The 20,092-nt window shown below is 39.5% G+C and overlaps 1 protein-coding gene across 4 annotated transcripts in view; it reads left to right on the plus strand.

Moving 5' to 3' along the window:
- The window catches only part of RCAN2 (regulator of calcineurin 2), a 355,633-nt gene that overhangs the window by 201,995 nt on the left and 133,546 nt on the right, over window positions 1–20,092 (plus strand). For 2 of the 4 annotated variants that reach the window (XM_020993900.2, XM_020993901.2), the window contains exon 1: window positions 166–446. The exons of the other annotated variants lie outside the window; for them this stretch is intronic. In XM_020993900.2, the coding sequence (XP_020849559.1) occupies window positions 360–446 (87 nt within the window). In that variant the 5' untranslated portion in view covers window positions 166–359. Of the gene's footprint in view, window positions 1–165; window positions 447–20,092 lie in introns of those variants that run through there. 4 annotated transcript variants of the gene reach the window in all.

Consider the following 20,092-nt stretch of genomic DNA (forward strand, 5'->3'; position numbering starts at 1 on the left):
TCCAAGTTCAGATTTAGCACATAATCATGTTCAATTTGCTCCACTGCACTGCCTGGAGATAAAAGGCTTGTGGAGGGGGAGAAAAAAAAAGTAGATTTAGCTTATGTCAGTCTTTGTGGTGATGTCATTGCCATGCGAGAGGGACGAGGGCTGTTTCTCGGCTGTGCCTGCTCAGTTGCAAGGGTATACCAGGCGGAGGCAGCTCTGGGTGCAAAGAGTTCCTGCCTCCTAGCTCCAAGAAGAACACAACACTGCCCACTTTTCAGTGGAGATTCTTAATTGGAGGCTTTTCACATAGCTGACAACTCCAAAGCTGCTGAGTTCTATTTCTTTTCTTTTTTAAATACAAAGAGTGGGGAATGCCAGCCCGGAGCATGGACTGTGATGTCTCCACTCTGGTTGCCTGTGTGGTGGATGTGGAGATTTTTACCAACCAAGAGGTTAAGGTATGCACTTGCAACCCCTCTTCTCCTTCCCTTCCTCCTTCTCTTTTCCTTCGCTTCTTATCTTTCCCTTCCTCCTCTTTCCTTTCCTCCTTCCATTCTTCTTTCCTTTACTCTTCCTTCCCTTCTTCCTCTTTCCCTTCCTCCTTCTCCTTCCTTTCTTCCTCCTCTTCTTCCTGTCCTTCTTCCTCATTCCCCTTCTCTTCCTTTCCTCCCTCTTCCTTTTTCCCTTCCTTCACTTTCTCTTTTTCTTCCCTTTCTCCTCCTCCGTCTCCTCTTTTTTGGATATCACTGATGTTGTTTTGAAAAACCTTTTAACTTAAAGAAATAAGAGTTTCTTTAGTAGTTTAAAAACAGAGGAGAGATGTGATAGTGGTCTGCATGAGAAACACATGCAGTGCCTGAGTGTCTGAACTACAAGTTAGATGAGAAGATGCTCTGTGAATCTTTTTTTTTCTTTTTTCCTTTAATGCAGGAAAGGGCAGCAGCCAACATCCCTTTCATTATTCCATGTTGCATGAGCCTTTTTCATTAGAGCTACATGTTCATTTCCTCTCCTTTTATCTGTCAATTAAAAAAAAATTAGTCTAGTCTTAGTTCTAAGAGGAGCTAGAATCTTAAATAGTTAAAGAAAATGTGCCCAGCAGACATCAAGCCCAAGATAGTCCAATGTGATGACAGAACAGCTCTCTTGTCATTTATTCCATTTAAATGTTTTGGGAGATGCTCCCTAGATTGAGCAAACACAGAGGAAGCTGCATGGGGCAGTTACAAGTTTCACAATCTTTTCTAAAACAAACAAACAAACAAACAAACACAAACCAAGTTCCATACTGTTTGTCTAGGGGTTCCTTAAAGGTAAATGAACAGGTTATTTTGTGATGGAGCAGACATCTGTAAAGAAAGTTTGTTTAGGCACTTCAGTCACAAATAGAGTAGGGTGGAAAAATCAGAACCAGTGTTTTAAACCTAACATTCTCTGCTAGTCCTTACTGATTGCTGCAGTTGTAGTTTCATTGTCATGAATAACTGTACTCTGATGAAATCAATTATCTTCAGCATTTGGTTTTCTTGGGTGGAAAGAATCCACTGTTACAGCAAAGGAAATTTTACTTACTCTTCTCATATAGGGCTAAGGCAGCTAAGCTTCAGAATGAGCAAAATAGCATCTTCTTTAAAACGTTGATAAAGGAGGATATTTCAACAAAAAAATCAAGAGTTGTTAGATGATTAGGAGGAAGAAAAGGGGGATCAGATTGCATCATCATCTCCCCCCGAAGCTTCAATTTTTGCTTAAGAGCAAGAGTTAATTTCCTTGTTGCTGTGTATGCAGGTGAGACACAATGTCTTATGGGCAGGTGCTTGTAAATCACCAGCAGGAGGCCATGTCACTCAAGGATGTCATTTGTCCAACATAACTGCTTCAAAACAGTTTTGAACTGGGCTCCAGGGTTGGGTTGGTCACACCTACCTGCTTATTTTTAGGCAAGCATCGCGGCAAATTTCCAGTGTCTGCTCTATAAAGTACTACCAATAAGTCAGAGCCCATGTTAAAGCCCAGTGGTCTGTACGGAAGAAATGTTTATTTTCACGTTGACTGAGTTGAATTGAATCATGTGCCCTGATTTAGATGTGCACATGAGGCCAATCAGCATTCATATACCCTTTCTAGAAGATGCCTCTTTACTGAAAGCTCTGCCCATCATCATGGTGTGAAACCAACGCAGGTAGTAGGAACAATGAGAGTGAAGTTATATCTTCCAGGAATTATTGGTGCAGAGAGATGTATATTTATAATTGTGAAGCAAGAGCCAGCATTGTGCCATATAGCCATATGGTATTTTAGACAATGCATTATTAGTTTTCCATGTGACATGGGAAGGTCATTACACTTTTTCCCATCATGTTTTTGTGAAATGTGATCATAGGAATTCAGATCATGAGTATTAGCATCATTTGTCACTGAGCTCCTACTATGTGCAAGGCACAATGGGGTGATACAGAGAAGGATAAGGTCCAATTCTGGTATGCCAAGAGCTTGCATTTTAGTTGGAAAAAAAAAAGGACATACTTGCATGAAAAGATAACACCATAACCCTAACTCTCTTCAGTCCTATATAGTGGTTTTCTGTTTTTACCTCTATAATGTATTTATTATAATTTGTTTTGCATTCTATTATACATATAGGAATTCATAGAGCATGGGCTGGGTATGCCCATGTTCTGTTAATGCCTGTGACTATAGATATATGTATTCTGTCCCCCTATAAGTTTATAAGATCTATGAAGGCACAGACCATACCTTATTTATATTGGTAACATCGAATGCCGTGGCAGGCACTTAATACATAAATGTCTGTTGAGTCAATCAGCAAAAATTTACTAAGCACCTACTATGTGCCAGGTACAGTGAATTGAACTGCAGAATGAATGAATGAAAACACATTTGTTGATGCTTACTAAGCAAATGGTATAGAAATAAAGATTATAAGAGTTCAGAGAATTTCAGAGGAGATGAGAGACCATTTCTAACTAGAGAAGTTGGAGAAAGCTTCCTGAAAGATATTGGATGGATCTGATTTTTATAGGCAGAGAGGGAGGGTATTCCATGCAGGAGCAAAGTGGAAAAGCTTAAGGAGAATCGGATGGAGAGCGAGTAGATCAGTCTGGGTGAAGCACAGTGTTCACCTAAGTAAGGCTCATTGTGCATGGTGTAGGCTGGGCTCAGATGGTAGAGGGTCTTATACATCTTGCTTTCCAAAAAGCCTCCAGTTAGAGATTGACATTCCATTTCACCCCAGCCAATGGATCTGTAATGCTACAAGAGATTTGTGTCTGTGTATTTGCTAGGATAGTGGCATTTCCTCACTTGCAGAACATCATACCTTTTTGCTGTAGGGCTGACAGCCTTTCCCCACAAATAAATAAAAACTGGCCTTTAACCTCAGACGCTTACTTTTAAAAAATATTCTCTTTGTGTTTGTGCTCAGTCTTGTTTTTTTTTTAATGACTTTATGGGAAAATATAGCAATGTAGATAGACATGCCACAGATGTACTTGAAAGCCAGCAGGCAATGGTAATATCGCTGATGACACTGATAAAGTAAACTAAATTAATGCAGTTTAAATTAATACAATTTAAATGCATTTAAATTCTGGAACACACAAAAAAAATTTCAGAAAGGATTCTCCTGCCTTTCCTTTGTCTAGACCTGTGATTTCATTTGGGATAGGTAGCTCCTGGGAAGAAAACCCAGCCACCACCACCCCCCTCTACTAATACAGAATAATAGCTGTCCTGTAATTTATTTATGGGAGTAGATATTTTTATTATTACCAAATAATTTATCTTACTGTTTACTCCATTACACATTTCTCTTACTCTAGTTTTGAGGGGGAAAGAAATAATTCCCTCCTTTCCTTTTTAGTAGAATGTGAGCTCTTTGAAAGCAAGGGCTCTTTTTATTTTTGTCTTTATATTCTCAGTGCCTAGCACAATGACTGGCATATAGTAGGTACTTAATAAATGCTCATTAAATTTATTTAACAAGATTTCCAGGCACCAGCCTCCCCTTGGCCTCCGCACATAACCCTCCCCACAATATCTGCCATCTGCTGTAGTAAATTCTTTGTAGAAAGACATAGTTGCTGTTGGAGACATATCATGGAATCTTTGAAGTTTATCCTTTTGTGAAAAGTATATCTACATGTACTACAAGGAGAGACAACATCTAGTACTGGTCACCATAGGAAGAAAGGAACAAATCCTTACTATGGGGTACCAAGATATAACCTGCTAGGAATAATCAAGAAGTACCATTTCAGTCTAGCATAGTTTGTCGTGCAGCCAGGATTGTGAGGGAATGTATTTCAAAGAGTTCAGAGAAAAGAAAAGTTAGGCAGAATCTAGTGCACTATGATTGTAGAGGGGAATTTAGCTCAAGAGGCATGGAGTAACTTTGAGAAGGAAATTCTTTTTTATAAAATATATTTTCCCTTAGTTACATCTAAAAATAATTTTCAATATTCATTTTTTAAAAATTTAGAGTTCCAAATTCTCTCCCTCTCTTCCTCCCTCTCCCACTCCCAAGATGGTAAGCAATTTGATATAGGTTATACATGTGCAGTCATGCAAAACATATTTCCATATTAGTCATGTTGTGAAAGAAGACACAGAGTCCCCCTCCAAAACCCCCAGAAAAATAAAATGAAAGATACCATGCTATCTATCTTCATTCAGACCCTGTCAGTTCTTTCTCTGGAGGTAGATCACATTTTTTATCATGAGTCCTTTTGATGGTATCCTAATAAAGCTGCCCCTAGCCCCAATATTCTAACTTGCTTATGGGCCCCACTGACCAATAGGTATGTCCTGATTTAACCACACAATCTGGCTTTAACCATACCACAGGCCCCCAGCCTCAATATAGCCACTGCCCCTACCTAGCTACTGCCTCCTCGACTCAATACCGTAACATCTTCATATATGCCTCACTGCTCACTAGAACAACAGGTGTGTCCATGAACTCATATTTCTCACAGAAATGGCAGGCATGTCCATATGATGGGATTCCAGCCACTGCCTCTAGCTAGCCACTGCCCCCAAACCCATTTCTCATATTTCCCACGGAAACAGCAGGTGTGTCCTTGCACACAACCACAACCACATCCATCTAATCTCAGACAGGACAATACTCAGCCAATCAGAAGGCAGCACCACCAGGATGCCCAAGCAGGATATGGACCCCAAAACAAGAGGAGGGACTTTCCCTAAGTAGGCACTGGCGCAGTAATAGTAGAAACTCTCCTTTAGGGGACTTAAGTCATAGAGAGGCTTATTATAATATCATTATCATACATACATACATACGTACATACTCCCCCGAATAAGTTTTTCTGTTTACATTGTGGGTAATTGCAGATGTAGTTCCACTGAGGCTGGGACCCCTCCCCTATTACCAAATCCCTTAACAAATCCTTCTTGCCTTTTTACTAGTCATAATTTTTGTTATGTAATTGCATGTTTACCCTACAAAAATCCATCTTGCTTTCACTAAAGTTGTGGTTCCTCTTGGAACTTAGCCCACTTCATGAGAGGTGTCAATCTCAGTAAATGCCTATACTTGGATTAGAGGTGGTCTGACTCTGAATTCTTTGAGAGGGTTCTACCACAACACATCATGAAACTCATCACTTTGGAATTGTCTTGGATTCTTGTATTGCTGAGAATAGTTAAATCATTCATGGCTGATCATCATACTATCTTACTGTTGCTGTGTACAAGGTTCTCCTGGTTCTGCTCATTTCACTTTGGTTCAGTTCATTTAAACTTTTCCTAGTTTTTCTAAAGTCATTCTGCTCATTATTTGAGAATGAAATTCTGATGAAATAGACACTAATTATTCTGATGCAGAAGAATAATGTGGCTGTACCAGGAGCTCACTGATCAGTTTGCATTTTATAATAACATGTTCAGAAGCAGCAAGGCAGGAAGTAGAAGATAGATGGCATAATAGAAAACAGAAATACTGAGATATTCAGTAACATGTAAGGGCCTAAAATAAATAAATAAATGAAAGAGTTTTTAATTGTGTTGAGGGCAAGAGGAAAATCAAAGAAAAGACATGATCACTGATCTTGAGAGGAAGTCATTAGCAAGGAATTAATTTAATTAATTAATAATTAATTAAATTAATTAATTAATGTGGGAAATGGGGGTCATCTTCAGTCATCCTGATCTATATCTTGCCACTAGGCTCAGATGGTTCTGACTTAAATACGATTCACTTGCAAGTCATGGCATCATCTCCCTGATGTCATGGTCATCTTCAAGAATGAAAGACAAGCAATAACCTGTGAGTAGTCCAAGCTACCCCACTGGGGACCCAACTGGCAAGTTCCAGGTGGACAACAGAGCTCCTTTCTTCCTTCCTTCCTCTCTCCCTCCCTTTCTTCCTTCCTCTCTCCCTCCCTCCCTCCCTCCCTTCCTTCCTTCCTTCCTTCCTTCCTTAATTCCTTACTTCCTCTCCCCCCCCCTTTTCCTTCCCTCTTCTCCCTCTGTCCACATAGGATATCACATCCTTATCTGCTGATGCTTTGCCCAAAGGTATATAAATTTTGATAGCTGAAACCTAGCAAGAGATCTTGGGGTTCAAGGGCTAGATTTCTTTTTGAAGACCATGCCTTAAACCCAGTTCACTCCGGCTCTCTTTGACTGGCCTACACTAGATCCCAGCCAAGCCCCACTTTAGTGGTCATTGTTTGGGCCCTGATGACTCTTAGTGAATGTAAATAGCAATCCCTTCTGTTGTGGCCAGACCTGAGGGTCTTCCCCTCCCAGGTTGATTTTTTTTAATTAGGTAAAAGGTGTCCTTCCTCAGTTTATTTCTTACCTAGCCTTAATCACTGAATGGGTGTTGCCTCAGTCAAAGTGAGAACTTGGAAAGACCTTAGCTTAAAAGGACCAGTCTTCCCCTACATCGGGACCATCTCCAGTCACCCTGATCTATATCTTGCCACTGGACCCAGATGGCTGCAGAGGTGAAAGTGAGACTAATGACTTTGCACAGCCCTCTTTCACTTAAATCCAATTCACTTACAAGTCATGACATCACCTTCCTGATGTCATGGTCCTCTTTGAGAATGAAGGACAAACAACAACAAAGCATGAAATATGTGATAAGAAGGCAAAGAGCATGTAACTGTCCTCAATGAGTTCAAGTCACCAGACTACACAAACTACGTCCCCCATATTGAAAGAGTACTTAGATGTGATTGCTAAGCCACTGGAATTGATCTTTGAAAAAATGAAGGGCTCCTCTGTGGTACTTTTCTAGGGAGATTGAGAGAAGTGCTACAGGACTGAAGATAGGAAAATACAGTTATCTCTTCCACATCAGGGGTGTGGCACACCCTTGATCTGGAATATCCACATAAAAATTTTTTTCCCTCCCTTCGTACTGGAGAAGAAACCTGAATTTTTATGGTATTAAAGATTAAATATGTTGATATTATATAATAATATATATAATAATAATAATTATATAATATAATAATAATTATATAATGTAATATTATATAATTATATAATATAATAGTATTATATAATACTATACATATATTTTATGCATTTCTGAGTTTCTAAACTTTTTCCGTGTTGTCTGCGGGCCTTTTTGTGTCATCTCTGGCTTCTGCAAAACTCCCCCAAAATTCCCATTTAATTTCTTATGCCAGTCCACAATATATCAAAACCACGATGGGGAAAGCCATGATGTGGAAAGGATAACTGTATTGTTGCCAGTTTCAAATGGGGAGGAGGTAGATACCTTAAAATTCAAGCTGGTCAGCTACTAGCTGACCAGAATAATGACTTATTGGCACAATTCTAGATCAACATATTAGAGGGATGGTTTGTGAGCACTTTACACAAGAAAAGAGTAAAACTAAGAGAGAGTATGGCTTCATCAAAAACAAATCATGCCAGATTAACCTAATTTCCTTTTTTGGCAAAGTAATTGGTGTGATAGGTCTGAGGAACATCATAGACCAAATGTAATTGAATTTTCATAAGGAATTTGCCAGTTTCTCATTGTTTTACTGGGGACACAATAGAGAAATGTGGGTTGGATAGTAGTATAGTTCAATGGACTGATCCCAAAGAGTAGCGATGAATAAATCAGTGTCAAAATGTCAAGATAGGTACCAGTGAAATGCCATGATTCTGTGTCCTTGGCTCTTCTTACATTGACCATTTTTATGAATGATTTGATATAGAAGGAGGCCCACCTCAAATTCTCTCATAACCCAATACTGCAAGGGTTAACTTATACAGAAAATGGAAACAGAATCCCAAAGATCTCAGGGTACATAGCAGGTTCTGTTAAAAAAAAAAAAAGGCCTGCGAGTTTTAGTAATGAGTCAGTGGTGTGATGTGACAGTCTGAAAAAAAAAGTTAATTTTCAATTTGTATTGAAAGAGGTCTTGTGTTTAATATTTGAGAAGTGATAACACTGTTGTGCTCAGGTCAGACCTTATCACATTATTGCATCCAGTTCTGCGTAACACATTGTACCAAGCCAGAGACTATCCAAAGAAATGGCAACTTAAATGATAAGAGGGCTCAACTCTGCCATGAGGGGATCATTTGAAGAAACTGGGAGTTGTTCACCCTAGAGAAAAGAAGACTTGGGGAGAACGTGATAGATATATTCAAGTATTTGAAGGGCTGTCATGTGGAAAAAGGATTAGTCTTTTTTCCATTCAGTCTCAGAGGGCAAAGTAGGAATGGAAATTATTTGTAGAGGCCAATTTCAGCTCAATACCAGGGATGTCTTTCTAATAATGAGAAGGTTCAAAAGATTGAATAGGTTGCCTAAGAATTAATGAGTTCCCTATCACTGAAGGTATTCAGTTGGAACCTAGATGATTACTTAAGTATTGCTGATGTTGTACAGGGGCTTCCTGCTCAGGTTGAGATTTGACCAGAGGACCTTTGAGGTTCTTTTCACTCCTTGAATTCTGTGAGATTCAGAAAAATTAAGTGTCCAAGATCATGGCATATTGATGATGAAGATAGGACTCAACTTGAATCTTCAAATTCCTAAATCCAAGTACTTGTTTGATTATACCATGTTGTCTTTCCTTCTCTTCTCCATCCTAAAAAAATCCCATTTCCTTCCTGGTTTCTCTCATGGGTTTTAGTTTCTTTCCTTTGTGCTCTCTCTAATTAATCTACAGCACTAAAGCCTACAAGGAACGTGGTTATACGACCATAACACTAAAGGTCTACTCCAGTTTCCATGAGGGCTTCTTCATCCTACACTCCTGTTTACTCACACTGTAACATAGAGTTTTCTATATAAGACAACTAAGCTATAATATTATCTATATTTTCATTTAACACTCAAAAGCATTTTTCCTCATCTACTAGATAATAAGCATTGTGCAAGAAATATTGTCCAAAGACAAAAAGGAAAGAGTGATTGCCCTCAAGGAGCTTACATTCCGTTAAGAGAAAGAACGTGATATATAAATACAAAATATTTATATTTTATAATTTATAAAGTTGATATGATTTATAAATATAAAATATATCTTATAGTTTATGAAATTGATAGGATTATGAATATAAATACTTATATTTTTAAAAATTGATATTATTTAGAAATAGAAAATACTTATATTTTATACTTATAAAATAGATATGATTTATAAATAAAATATTTCTATTTCATAATTTATATAAATTATTAGTATAAAATGTGAACAAAATAAGTTATATTTCTAAATATAAAATATGAACAAAATTAATCCAAGGTAAATTTGGGGTGGAACAGTAGTATTTTGAGAGGATAAGGAAAGGTCTTGAATGAGAAATGGTATTTTATCAGAAATTTGAAGGAAGCTAAAGATGATAAGAGGTGGAGGTGAGGAAGAAATGCATTCCAGGAATAATATTTAGCCTATTTCAAACACAGAGAAGTAAGAGATGAAATGTCATGAATGAGAAACAGTAAGAAGGCAAATTTGGCTGGGTCATCCACAGAATGAATGAAGAGCAATAATATGTAAATAATCTTGGAAATCTAGGCTGGAGCTACGTGGTGAAGGGTTTTAAATACCAAACAAAGGATTTTTATTTATCCTATTTTATCCTAGAGGTAATAAGGAGCTCTGGAGCTTTTTGAACAGTGGGGATAACATGGTTTAAGATATGTTTTAAGATTATCTCTTTGAGGGGGCAGCTAGGTGACACAGTGGATAGAACACTGGCCCTGGATTCAGGGGGACCTGAGTTCAAATCCTGCCTCAGACACATAACACATACTAGCAGTGTGACCCTGGGCAAGTCACTTAACCCCATTGCGTAATCCCAAAAAAAAAAAAAAAGACTGTTGCTTTGGCAGTTGCAGAGAGAGTACATTGGAGAAGGAAGAAATTTATTAATTTTTATTGTTGTTGACAACTATATTATATTACTGACTCATGACCAGCATGTGTAATGTTTTTCCACTTGTTATTTAAGTAAATCCATACCATGTATGTTCAATACAATACATTCCTTTTATCTGAAAATCAAAACCCTGGTCAGTTCACAGAATCACGCTTAGAGTTTGTTTCCTTGGTATACTCTATATTCAGCTGTTACGAGAAGTACACAAATTACTTTAGGTGAGTAGCCTAGCCTTTCTGGAGCCTCAGTTTCCTCACTAGAAAAGTGAGGATTTGGACTAGATGACCTCCAAGGTTTCTTCCAACTCCAGAGCTATGATCCTTTGACAGCTACACAGCTTATATCAGGGATTGATTAAAAACACAACACAAAAATGATCTAACTTCAAACCAAGCGCCCATATATTAGTAGTGTGCCGGTAAATGTTTAATAACTAGCTCTTCCCCCAAAAGATGTACAAACAATACACGTATAAGTTTCATCTTAATTACTAACAGTTTCTCCATCACTTTATTAAGTAGAAATCAACAAAGCAATAAATTAAGCCTTTATTCATAGGGTTTGCCAGTTTCTGAGGAGGCTCTCAAGAGTTGGTTCAAACTAGCTCCAGTATCCCCTGTCATATCCATATGTCATACTCAGCATCCCGATTCAGAATTTTCCAATGTCTGCAACTGTTAGCAAGATATTGTATCTCTTTGAGCCTCAGTCTCCCCCTTTATAAAATGGGAATAGCAATACCTATAATTCCTTACAGAGTTGTTTTAAGGCTCAAGTGAGATAATGTGTATATAACCCAGGCTTCCCCTGCCCAAAGATTTATTGTCATGGAAACATGGGGGGAGGTATTTGCCTTCCAGGTAGACAGACTACCTAGAGTTCTTGAAGTGCCAGTGTTAGTCTTGTCCTGACTTGACTGAATTACGGGAAGAAGTCAAGAGGGTGGCCAAAGAAGAGGTACTCTGTGTAGGGTGGTGTTCCTGAGATTCCCTTCCTGCTATATAAAGAATTTTATAAACCTTAAACCGCTGTACAAATGTCAGATATTCCTACTTGTATGACAACTCCTGTGATTATTACCACCAAGATAGTAAATTAACCAGACTGCTCCCTTCCTCACATATTCTGAATAAAAGAACGTTTGCATGTTTTTTAAACCAGCCTTTTGATTTTATAGATGTTGGGGGCTCCCAGGGAGGAATTTCCTCAGGTCAGCCCCTTCTCTACAACTTGGAACCCTAGATGACCTTTAAGTGTTCTTCCAACTCCAGAGCTATGATCCTGGAGCCCTGAGAGGGTCGCACAGCCAGTATATGTCAAAGGTGGCATTTGACACATCTGATCATCTCTTGTTGACCCTAAGACCAGCTCTCTGTCCACTATATTCATTGTTGGCTCCCTTACCCTTGCTGTTAAGTGGTATTGCTATACTTCTGTAGTGTACCTTTAACATTAAAAGACTGTTTACGTAAGATATTTCAATCCTAGCTTCTGGATAATGATGCTGGAGTCCTATAAAACCTCTCTCTTTTCTCTGTCCCATTTCATCTTTTCTCTTCCATCTCTGATTCTTTCTCATCATAATGGGCCAGGACTGAGCAGGAGTTATAGGAAAATAAAAGTTAGAAATTTTCTCTAAGAAAATCTTGCAAAGATAAGGAAGACATTTTTGTTTATTCTTAAGTTTCTAAAGCTTTGATACTTACTGTGTGGCCTCTGATAAGTCACTTCATCTCTTGTGGCTTCAGTTTCCCCATCTGTAAAATGAGGGAGTTGGACTAAGTGACTCTAAAATCCAGTTTTGATTCTATGCTGGGAGGGAGTAAATGAAAGAAGGAAAGAAAAAGAAAAAGAAAGTAAAGAAGGAAAGAAAGGAAGAAGGAAGGAAGGAAGGAAGGAAGGAACGAAGGAACGAAGGAACGAAGGAACGAAGGAAAGATAAAGAAAGAAAGATAAAGAAAGAAAAGAAGGAAGAAAAGAGAAAGAAAGAAAGAAAGAAAGAAAGAAAGAAAGAAAGAAAGAAAGAAAGAAAGAAAAGAGGAAAGGAAAGATAAAGAAAAGGAAGGAAAGAGAAAGGAAGGAAGAAAAGAAAGAAGGAAAGAGAAAGGAAGGAAGGAAGAAAGAAAGAAGGAAAGAAGGAAAGAAGAAAAAGAATGAAAGAAAGAATTGAAGGAAGGAGGGAAGAAGGGAGGGAAGAAGAGAGGGAAGAAGGGAGAGAGAGAAAAAAAAGGAAGGAAGAAAGGAAAAAAGAAATACCTTTATAGGGTGGGAAGAAAGGAATGTTGGCAGGAGAAAGATAGACCATGAGTGGAAAAATCTAAGCTGTGTCTTAGAGACATTTTGGGCCCAGAGGAAGACAGATTAGTGATTAAATAAGAAATTCCACTAGGACTACTGGAAGAATGTCAGTGTTTCAAGGACATTTGCACTGGTGTGAATTACAGAGGAACTCGTGTTGAGTTCTGTGGGTCTATTTCCATTGAAATTGAATTCCATTTAAAAATGGTATTTTATCATATTTTAACAGAAACTCGGGGAATATAGATTCTGCTAGCATTTTTTCACTAGGCAACAAGTCAAGTCAACAAATATTTATTAAGGGTCTACTAGGTGCCAGGTACTGTATTTCATAATGGGAATATAAAGAAAGGCAAAAATTGGTCCCTGCTATCAGGGAGCTCAAAGCTTAACGGGGAGACAAGATTCAAATAACTGTGTGTTAACAAGATCTCTACAGGCTAAACTGGAGATCACCAACAGAGGGAAGTCATGAGCATCAAAGGGGATCTGGAAAGGCTTCTTACAAAAGAAATTTTAGTCGGTTCCTGAAGCAAGCCAGGAGGCAGAGGTGAGGAGAGAGAGTATTCCAGGCATGAGGGATGGCCAGTGAAATGCCTGGAGGTGGAAGATGGAATGTCATGTGTGAGGAATAAGCAAAAGGGAGGGCCATGTCACAGGTCCCAAGGTATGTGGAAATGAGTGAATAAGGTATAAGAAGACTGGAAAAGTAGGAGGGAGCTAGGCTATGAAGAGATTTGAATGCCAAACAGAGGGTTTTTTTTTTAAATTTGATTTTGGAGGTAATAGGGAGCCAATGGAGTTCCCTGGGGAGAGGAAGGGGTGACATGGTCAGACCTTTGCTTGAGGAAGATCAGTTTGACAGCTGAGTGGAGGTTGACTGGAGTGGGGAAAGACTGGAGGCAGGGCGTCCACCCAGGAGCAGTCCAGATGTGAGGTGATGAGAATCTGTACCAGAGTGGTGGCAGTGTCAAGTAAGAGAAAGGGGAGATTACAAAGATAGAAACACCAGTCCTTGGCAACTGATTGAATATATATGAGAGAGAGAGAGAGAGGAGAGAGAGAGAGAGAGAGAGAGAGAGAGAGAGAGAGAGAGAGAGAGAGAGAGAGAGAGGAGCTAAGGATGATGCATTGTCTTCAAGCCTGAGTGACAAGGAGAATGATGGAGCCTTGGATAGTAAGTTAGGAAGAGGGCAAGATTTTTGGGGAAGGATACTAGTTCAGTTTTGGAGATGCTGAGTTTAACAGGTCAATGCAACATCCAATTTAAGACGTCCAATAGGCAGTTGGAGATGAGAGACTGGCGGTCAGAAGATAGGTTAGGGCTGGATAAATTGATTTGAGAAGCATCTGCATACAGATGATAATTGAATCCCTGGGAGCTAATGAGATCACCAAGCAAAATAGTATAGCTGAAGAAGAGGGCCCAGGATAGAGCTTTGGGAGGTACCCACAGTTAGCTATGACTACACTCCCTCATAATAACAGCTCCAAGTAATAAAAACTGACATTTATATTTGCACGTTATGGTTACAGAATGGCTTACGCACAAACACATCTTATTTGATCCTCGTTATACTTAGGAAAGAGCTCTGTGGGGACCTAGGTTTAAACACTCTGGTGCATACCAACAGTGTGACCTTGTACAAGTCATCCCTGCCTGTGGCTCAGTTTCTGCATCTGCTAAATGAGAGAGGATTGGACTCGATAGTTTTCTAGGGCCCTTCACACTTCAGATCTAATAGCCATCCCTAAGTGTCCTTGCAATATAGTTTATACAAATTCTACTGTTACTCTTTTATGGAGAAACTGAGATTCTGGAAATTTAAGTGACATGCACAGCCACATAGCTGGTAACAGGCTGAACCCAGAACTTTCAAGAGCAGAGTCAAGGCTCTGTGCACAGCATCCCCTGCCTCCAAGTAAGAGCAGTGATGAGAACCTGTCTGAACCCCTCCTTTTTTTGAATCAAAGCTCAACATTAATACAGGTAGAAAATAGTAACTAATGGTACCTTCATAGGCTGTGCAATAAATGTTGGTTGAACGGCACTGACGTGAAAGACAAAACCAAACCGGTCTCACCACTTTGTTCCTTCCCTCTGCTCTCATGTGAAAAGAAATTCAAGAAAAGGAACTTGGTGCAGCGTAGATGGCCCAGCGTCAAGGAGACTTGGTTCCAGGCCTGCTTCTGCCCCGTACTGGTGGGGCCAAATCTCTTCATGCCCCAGGCCCTTTTCTAAGACTATGTATTGCTGAAGGGGGATCAAGTCTGTATTGAGAGAGGGCAGTGTTAGTGCTTGAATTTCGTGTCTTCTATTTGACAAAGTGCATGAATCAAAACATACCCATCCTTCTCCAGGGGGCTCCTGAAGGCCTCTGTTAGCTCTAGGATCAAATATAAGCTTCTTCATTTGGCATTTAGAGCCCATAGTAACCTAGCTCCTACCTTTCCAAGGGATAGCTAGGTGGTGCTGAAGTGAATAGAGGGCCAGGCTTGAGTCAAGAAGACTCTTCTTCTCAAGTTCAAATCTAGCCTTGGACATTTCCTAGCTGTGTGACCCTGGGCAAGTCACTTCACCTTGTTTGCCTCAGTTTTCTCATCTGCAAAATGAGCCTGAGAAGGAAATGACAAACCACTCCAGTATCTTTCCCAAGAAGGTCCCAAATGGGATCATGAAGAGTCAGACACAACTGAAAATGACTCAACACCACCAACATACCTTTCCAGTTGTCTCACAGTTTACTTCATGGCATGATCTAGATAAGCTGGCCCACTTGATATTCCTTTAATACTACATCCACCCCCATCTCCAAGCCTGTGCACTGACTGTTCCCCATCCTGGCATGCTTTCCCTCCTCACCTCCACCTCCAGGTTTTCCTGGCTCCCTTTAAGACTCAGCTCAAATCTCACCTTCTGCAAGAGGGCTTTTCTGGTCCCCCAGCTGTTAGTGACTTCCGCTCTGAGATTACCTTCCAGCTACTCTGTATATAGCTTGCATTTACCTAGTTATTTATAGGTTTTCTCCTCCGTTAGCATGTGAGGGCAAGGATCTTATTGTTGTCGTTCTTTGTATCTCCAGGACTCAGCACAATGCATGGCACATTTTTCTTGTTGTTCAGTTGTTTCAGTCGTGTCCGACTCTTGTGACCCCATTTGAGGTTTTCTCAGCAAAGATACTGGAGTGGTTTGCCATTTCCTTCTCCAGCTCATTTTACAGCTGAGGAAACTGAGGCAAAAGGGTGAAGTGACTTGCCCTGGGTCTCACAGCTAGTAAGTGTCCAAGGCCAGATTGGAACTCAGGAAGATGTCTTTCTGACTCCAGGTTCTGTATTTTATCCACTGAGCCACCTAAATGCTTATGACTGACTTGTGCTTAGCACATAGTGGGTGCTTAATAAATGCTTATTAACTGACTTGCCTGATTCCCCTATTTCCAACTTGCTACAAGAATTTTGTAGTAATAATAACTCACATTTAGATAGTGATTGAAGGTTTTCAGAGCCCTTCTTCATAATCTGTCTCATTTGATCCTTGAAGTAATGCCAGGAGGTAGGTGCTATCATTAAACCATCTAAAAGATGGGGAAAAAAAACAAGGCTTGAGAGAATGAAGTGACTTTCCCAGGTCCACACACCTAGTAAGCATCTGAGGTGAGATTTGGTCCTGGGTCTTTCTGATTCCAAGTCTCACAATGTATTCCTCATAACCATGTGATAGAATCTTTCACCCACATCAGCCTGATGATGAAACAGAAAAAAGAATCCCTAGCCCAAACTGTACAAACTGAATTTTTATGAAGCCGAAATAATGATCAGCTACTCCTTCTGGCTGGGAGATAAATTGCCTTTGGTAATCATCTTCTTCTGAAGAAAGTATGTTGTTCATTTCCACTATCTTGTAATAAAAATGTGTGCAATCATTATCAGATGTAGCTGTTGCTGCTTGAAGGAAGGATTCTGAAAAGTCTGGGGCCCTCAAAACCGGGCAGGGAATAAGAATGTTTCAACTTCTCAAAAGTTCCTGACACTCTGCCTGAGACGTCCTTCTCTGAAAGGAACTACCTATCTTTTTCAATTACATTTTCAATTACAAACTTTATCAGGTTTACCTTCTTGGTTAGATAAGACAGTGAACCAGCTACAATCCCCAGATGAGATGCCAAACCTAAGTCTTGTCTAATATCCTGCTAGTTCCACAATGACCTGGCTTGCTTCATAATTATAAGAGCTGGTCTAGCTCAGGTGGTTCTACTTTATAACACAATGGAGTTATGTATGCATCTTGCACCTTGCCCTAATACGTTTGACCTCTGGAAATCCAAGACATTCTGAGTGTTATTTTCAGATCTTGCAACTCTCAATGCAACTCTCAATGCTCGAGAGAAAGGCATTGTCCCAAGGAGCTCCATACTTGTGGCATCTGATGATTCAGTCTCAGTGTTGCAATTTTCCTGCCTAGGGCCAGCTAGGGGGAGCAGTGGAGAGAGCTCTGTGCCTGGATTCAGGAAGATCTGAGTTCAAACACTGCCTCAGACACTTATGAGCTGTGTGCCCCTGGGCAAGTCACTTAATCTCTGTTTACCTCAGTTTCCTCAACCATAAAATGAAGGTAATAATAGCACATACCTCTCACAGTTGTTGTGAGGACAAAATGATATAATATTTGTTGTTGTTATTGTTTGTCCTCCATTCTCGAAGAGGATCAATGACATTAGGAGGAGGATATCTTGACTTGCAAGTGAATTGGATTTAAGTGAGGCAGAGCTGTGCTAAGTCGTCAGCCTCACTCTCTCCTCCAGAGTCCAGTGGTAAGAGTAGGTCAGGACGACTTTAGCACAATACCTGACACATAGTAGGTCCTTTATATGTGCTTCTCTCCTCCTCACTTCCTTCTAATGCACTGTCCTGATCCTGATAAATAGATTGTGTTGTCTCTGCACATAGGATCATAGTTAAGTCAACAGCATTTATTAAGTACCTACTATGTGCTAAGCACCATACTAAGTGCTTTGTTGTTTTTGCTTGGTTGCTTTTCAGTTGTGTCCAACTCTTTATGATCCCTTTTGAGATTTTCTTGGTAAAGATATTAGAGTGGTCTGCCATTTCCTTTTCCAACTCATTTTATAGATGAGGAAACTGAGGCAAACAAGGTTGTGACTTGCTCCAGGTCACATAACTAATAAGTGTCTGAGCTTAGATTTGAACCCAGATCTTCCTGATTCCAGGCCCAGCGCTCCATCCACTGTGCCACCTAGCTGCCCCACACTAAGTACCATAGATACGAAAAAGGCAATTCTTGCTCTCAAACAGCTCTTGAAGGGGCAGACAACATGCAAACAAGAATGCACATGCAGAAAATATTTTATATGTATTTATGTGTGTATGTGTGTATCCTGTATACATAAATATATGTGTATAATATGTTTATGTATGTATGTGTGTATGTGTGTATCCTGTATACATAAATATATGTGTATAATATGTTGTGATTGTTTTTCAGCTATTTTCAGTAATGTCTGACTCCCTGTTACTTCATTTGGGGCTTTCTTGGCAGAAATACTGGAGTGGTTTGCCATTTCCTCCTCCAGGTCATTTTACAGATGAGAAAACTGAGGCAAACAAGGTTAAATGACTTGCCCGGGTCACCCAGCTAGTAAATGTCTGAGGCCAGATTTGAGCTCAGTTCTTCCTGACTCCAGACCCAGTGTTCTATGTACTGTGCCACCTAGCTGCCCTATATGTATTTTATTTATTTATATATATATATATATATATATATATATATATATATATATATACACACACACACACATGCATATATACATACATGTCATATGTATGCATATATAATATATAATATATGAAACTTTGTGTATATATACAGTATATGTGTTTATCTATATACACACATATAATCCAGATATAATATAGTTCTATGTATATACAATTTGTATGCATATAAAAATGTGTGTATGTGTATATACATATACATGCATATAATACATATACATATAATATAAAAATTCTATAGATACTCAGTATATGTGTATATACATATATGTATGTGGATGTTTATATATTCATGTGTATATGTGTGTGCACCTATACATATATACACATATAAACATACATATACATGTGTATCTATCTATCTATGATGGAGTTGCTGCCAAAGGAGGGAAAGCATGAAGATTAAGGAGGGCTGGGAAAAGGTTCTGTCAGAAAGTGGGATCTTAGCTAAGACTTGAGCAAAACAGGGAAACCATGAAGTAGGGATGAATTCTAGGTGTGAAGGACAGCTAGTGAAAATGCCCAGAGTCAGGAGATGGAGGATTTTATTTGAGGAACAGTATGGTCTCTACCGCTGTCATGGATTACAGAGTTCACAGATGGAAGCACAGTTTAAGAGGCCTGGAGAATTCAAAGGGTCCATAGGATCATATCTCTAAAGCTCTAGATGACCTCAGAGGTCCTCTAGTCCAACCCCCTCATTTTACCAATGGGGAAACCGAGGCCCAGAAATGTGAAGTGATTTGCCCAAAGTCACATGAGTGATAAGTAAATGGCAGAGTCAAGTTTAGACACATCCTACAGGCTCTGATTCCAAGTCTTGTGGTCTTTCTACTGCTCTCTGCCTTGGAAAGTGGGCCACTTTGAGGGATTCCCTTAGTTTCTGTCTTTTTTTGCAGACTAAGGGCAATCAAGGCTTGGTCCTTGATTCAGGCTTGAAAGTAAAGCTAGTTGGGCCATGGTGCAAAGCAAGATGGACTGGATTCATAGTCAGATGACCTGGGTTCAAATCTCTGTTGCCTGGCAGTTACTACTTGTATGATCTTGGCTAGGTCACATATCCTTTCTAAGCCTCAGTTCCCTCATCTGTAAAAATATCTACTTGATGTCCTCCAAGGTTTCCTCCAGTTCTTAATCTGTGTTCCCAGGATGAACATTTGGCTAGACTCTTGCCTGAGATACAACATTCTGAGACCTTACTCTTATTTACCACTAGAGAAGGGCGAGAGGAAGGAGGTAGAGCAAACACAATCCCTCTAAGAGAAAAAGTAAATGTGTATACATTTTGGTGTCATCAGTGCTATTTGAGGCTTGGATTCTTCATCCAAGTCCATTTGCAAAAGGTCTTAACATAAATCAATAATTAAAATCACTGTGCTAGTTCCTGAGAAATTGAATGGTGTGTCAATTCAAGGAATGGGGTTTGTATCATTTAATGATAGAATTTAATTTTCTTTAATCCATAGAAAATTTAATTCTTCCACGAAGAGGCAATGTGGATAGAGCTGGCCTTGTAGCCGGGAAGAACTGGGTGCCTCTGATAAATATTGGCTGTGTTCCCCCTCTCTCCAGGCCAGGGCAGAGGATCTTCACTGGGACCTCCTGA

This window comes from Phascolarctos cinereus, unplaced genomic scaffold (assembly GCF_003287225.1).
Source record: "Phascolarctos cinereus isolate Bilbo 61053 unplaced genomic scaffold, phaCin_HiC Scaffold_5;HRSCAF=322, whole genome shotgun sequence".
Lineage (NCBI taxonomy): Eukaryota > Metazoa > Chordata > Mammalia > Diprotodontia > Phascolarctidae > Phascolarctos > Phascolarctos cinereus.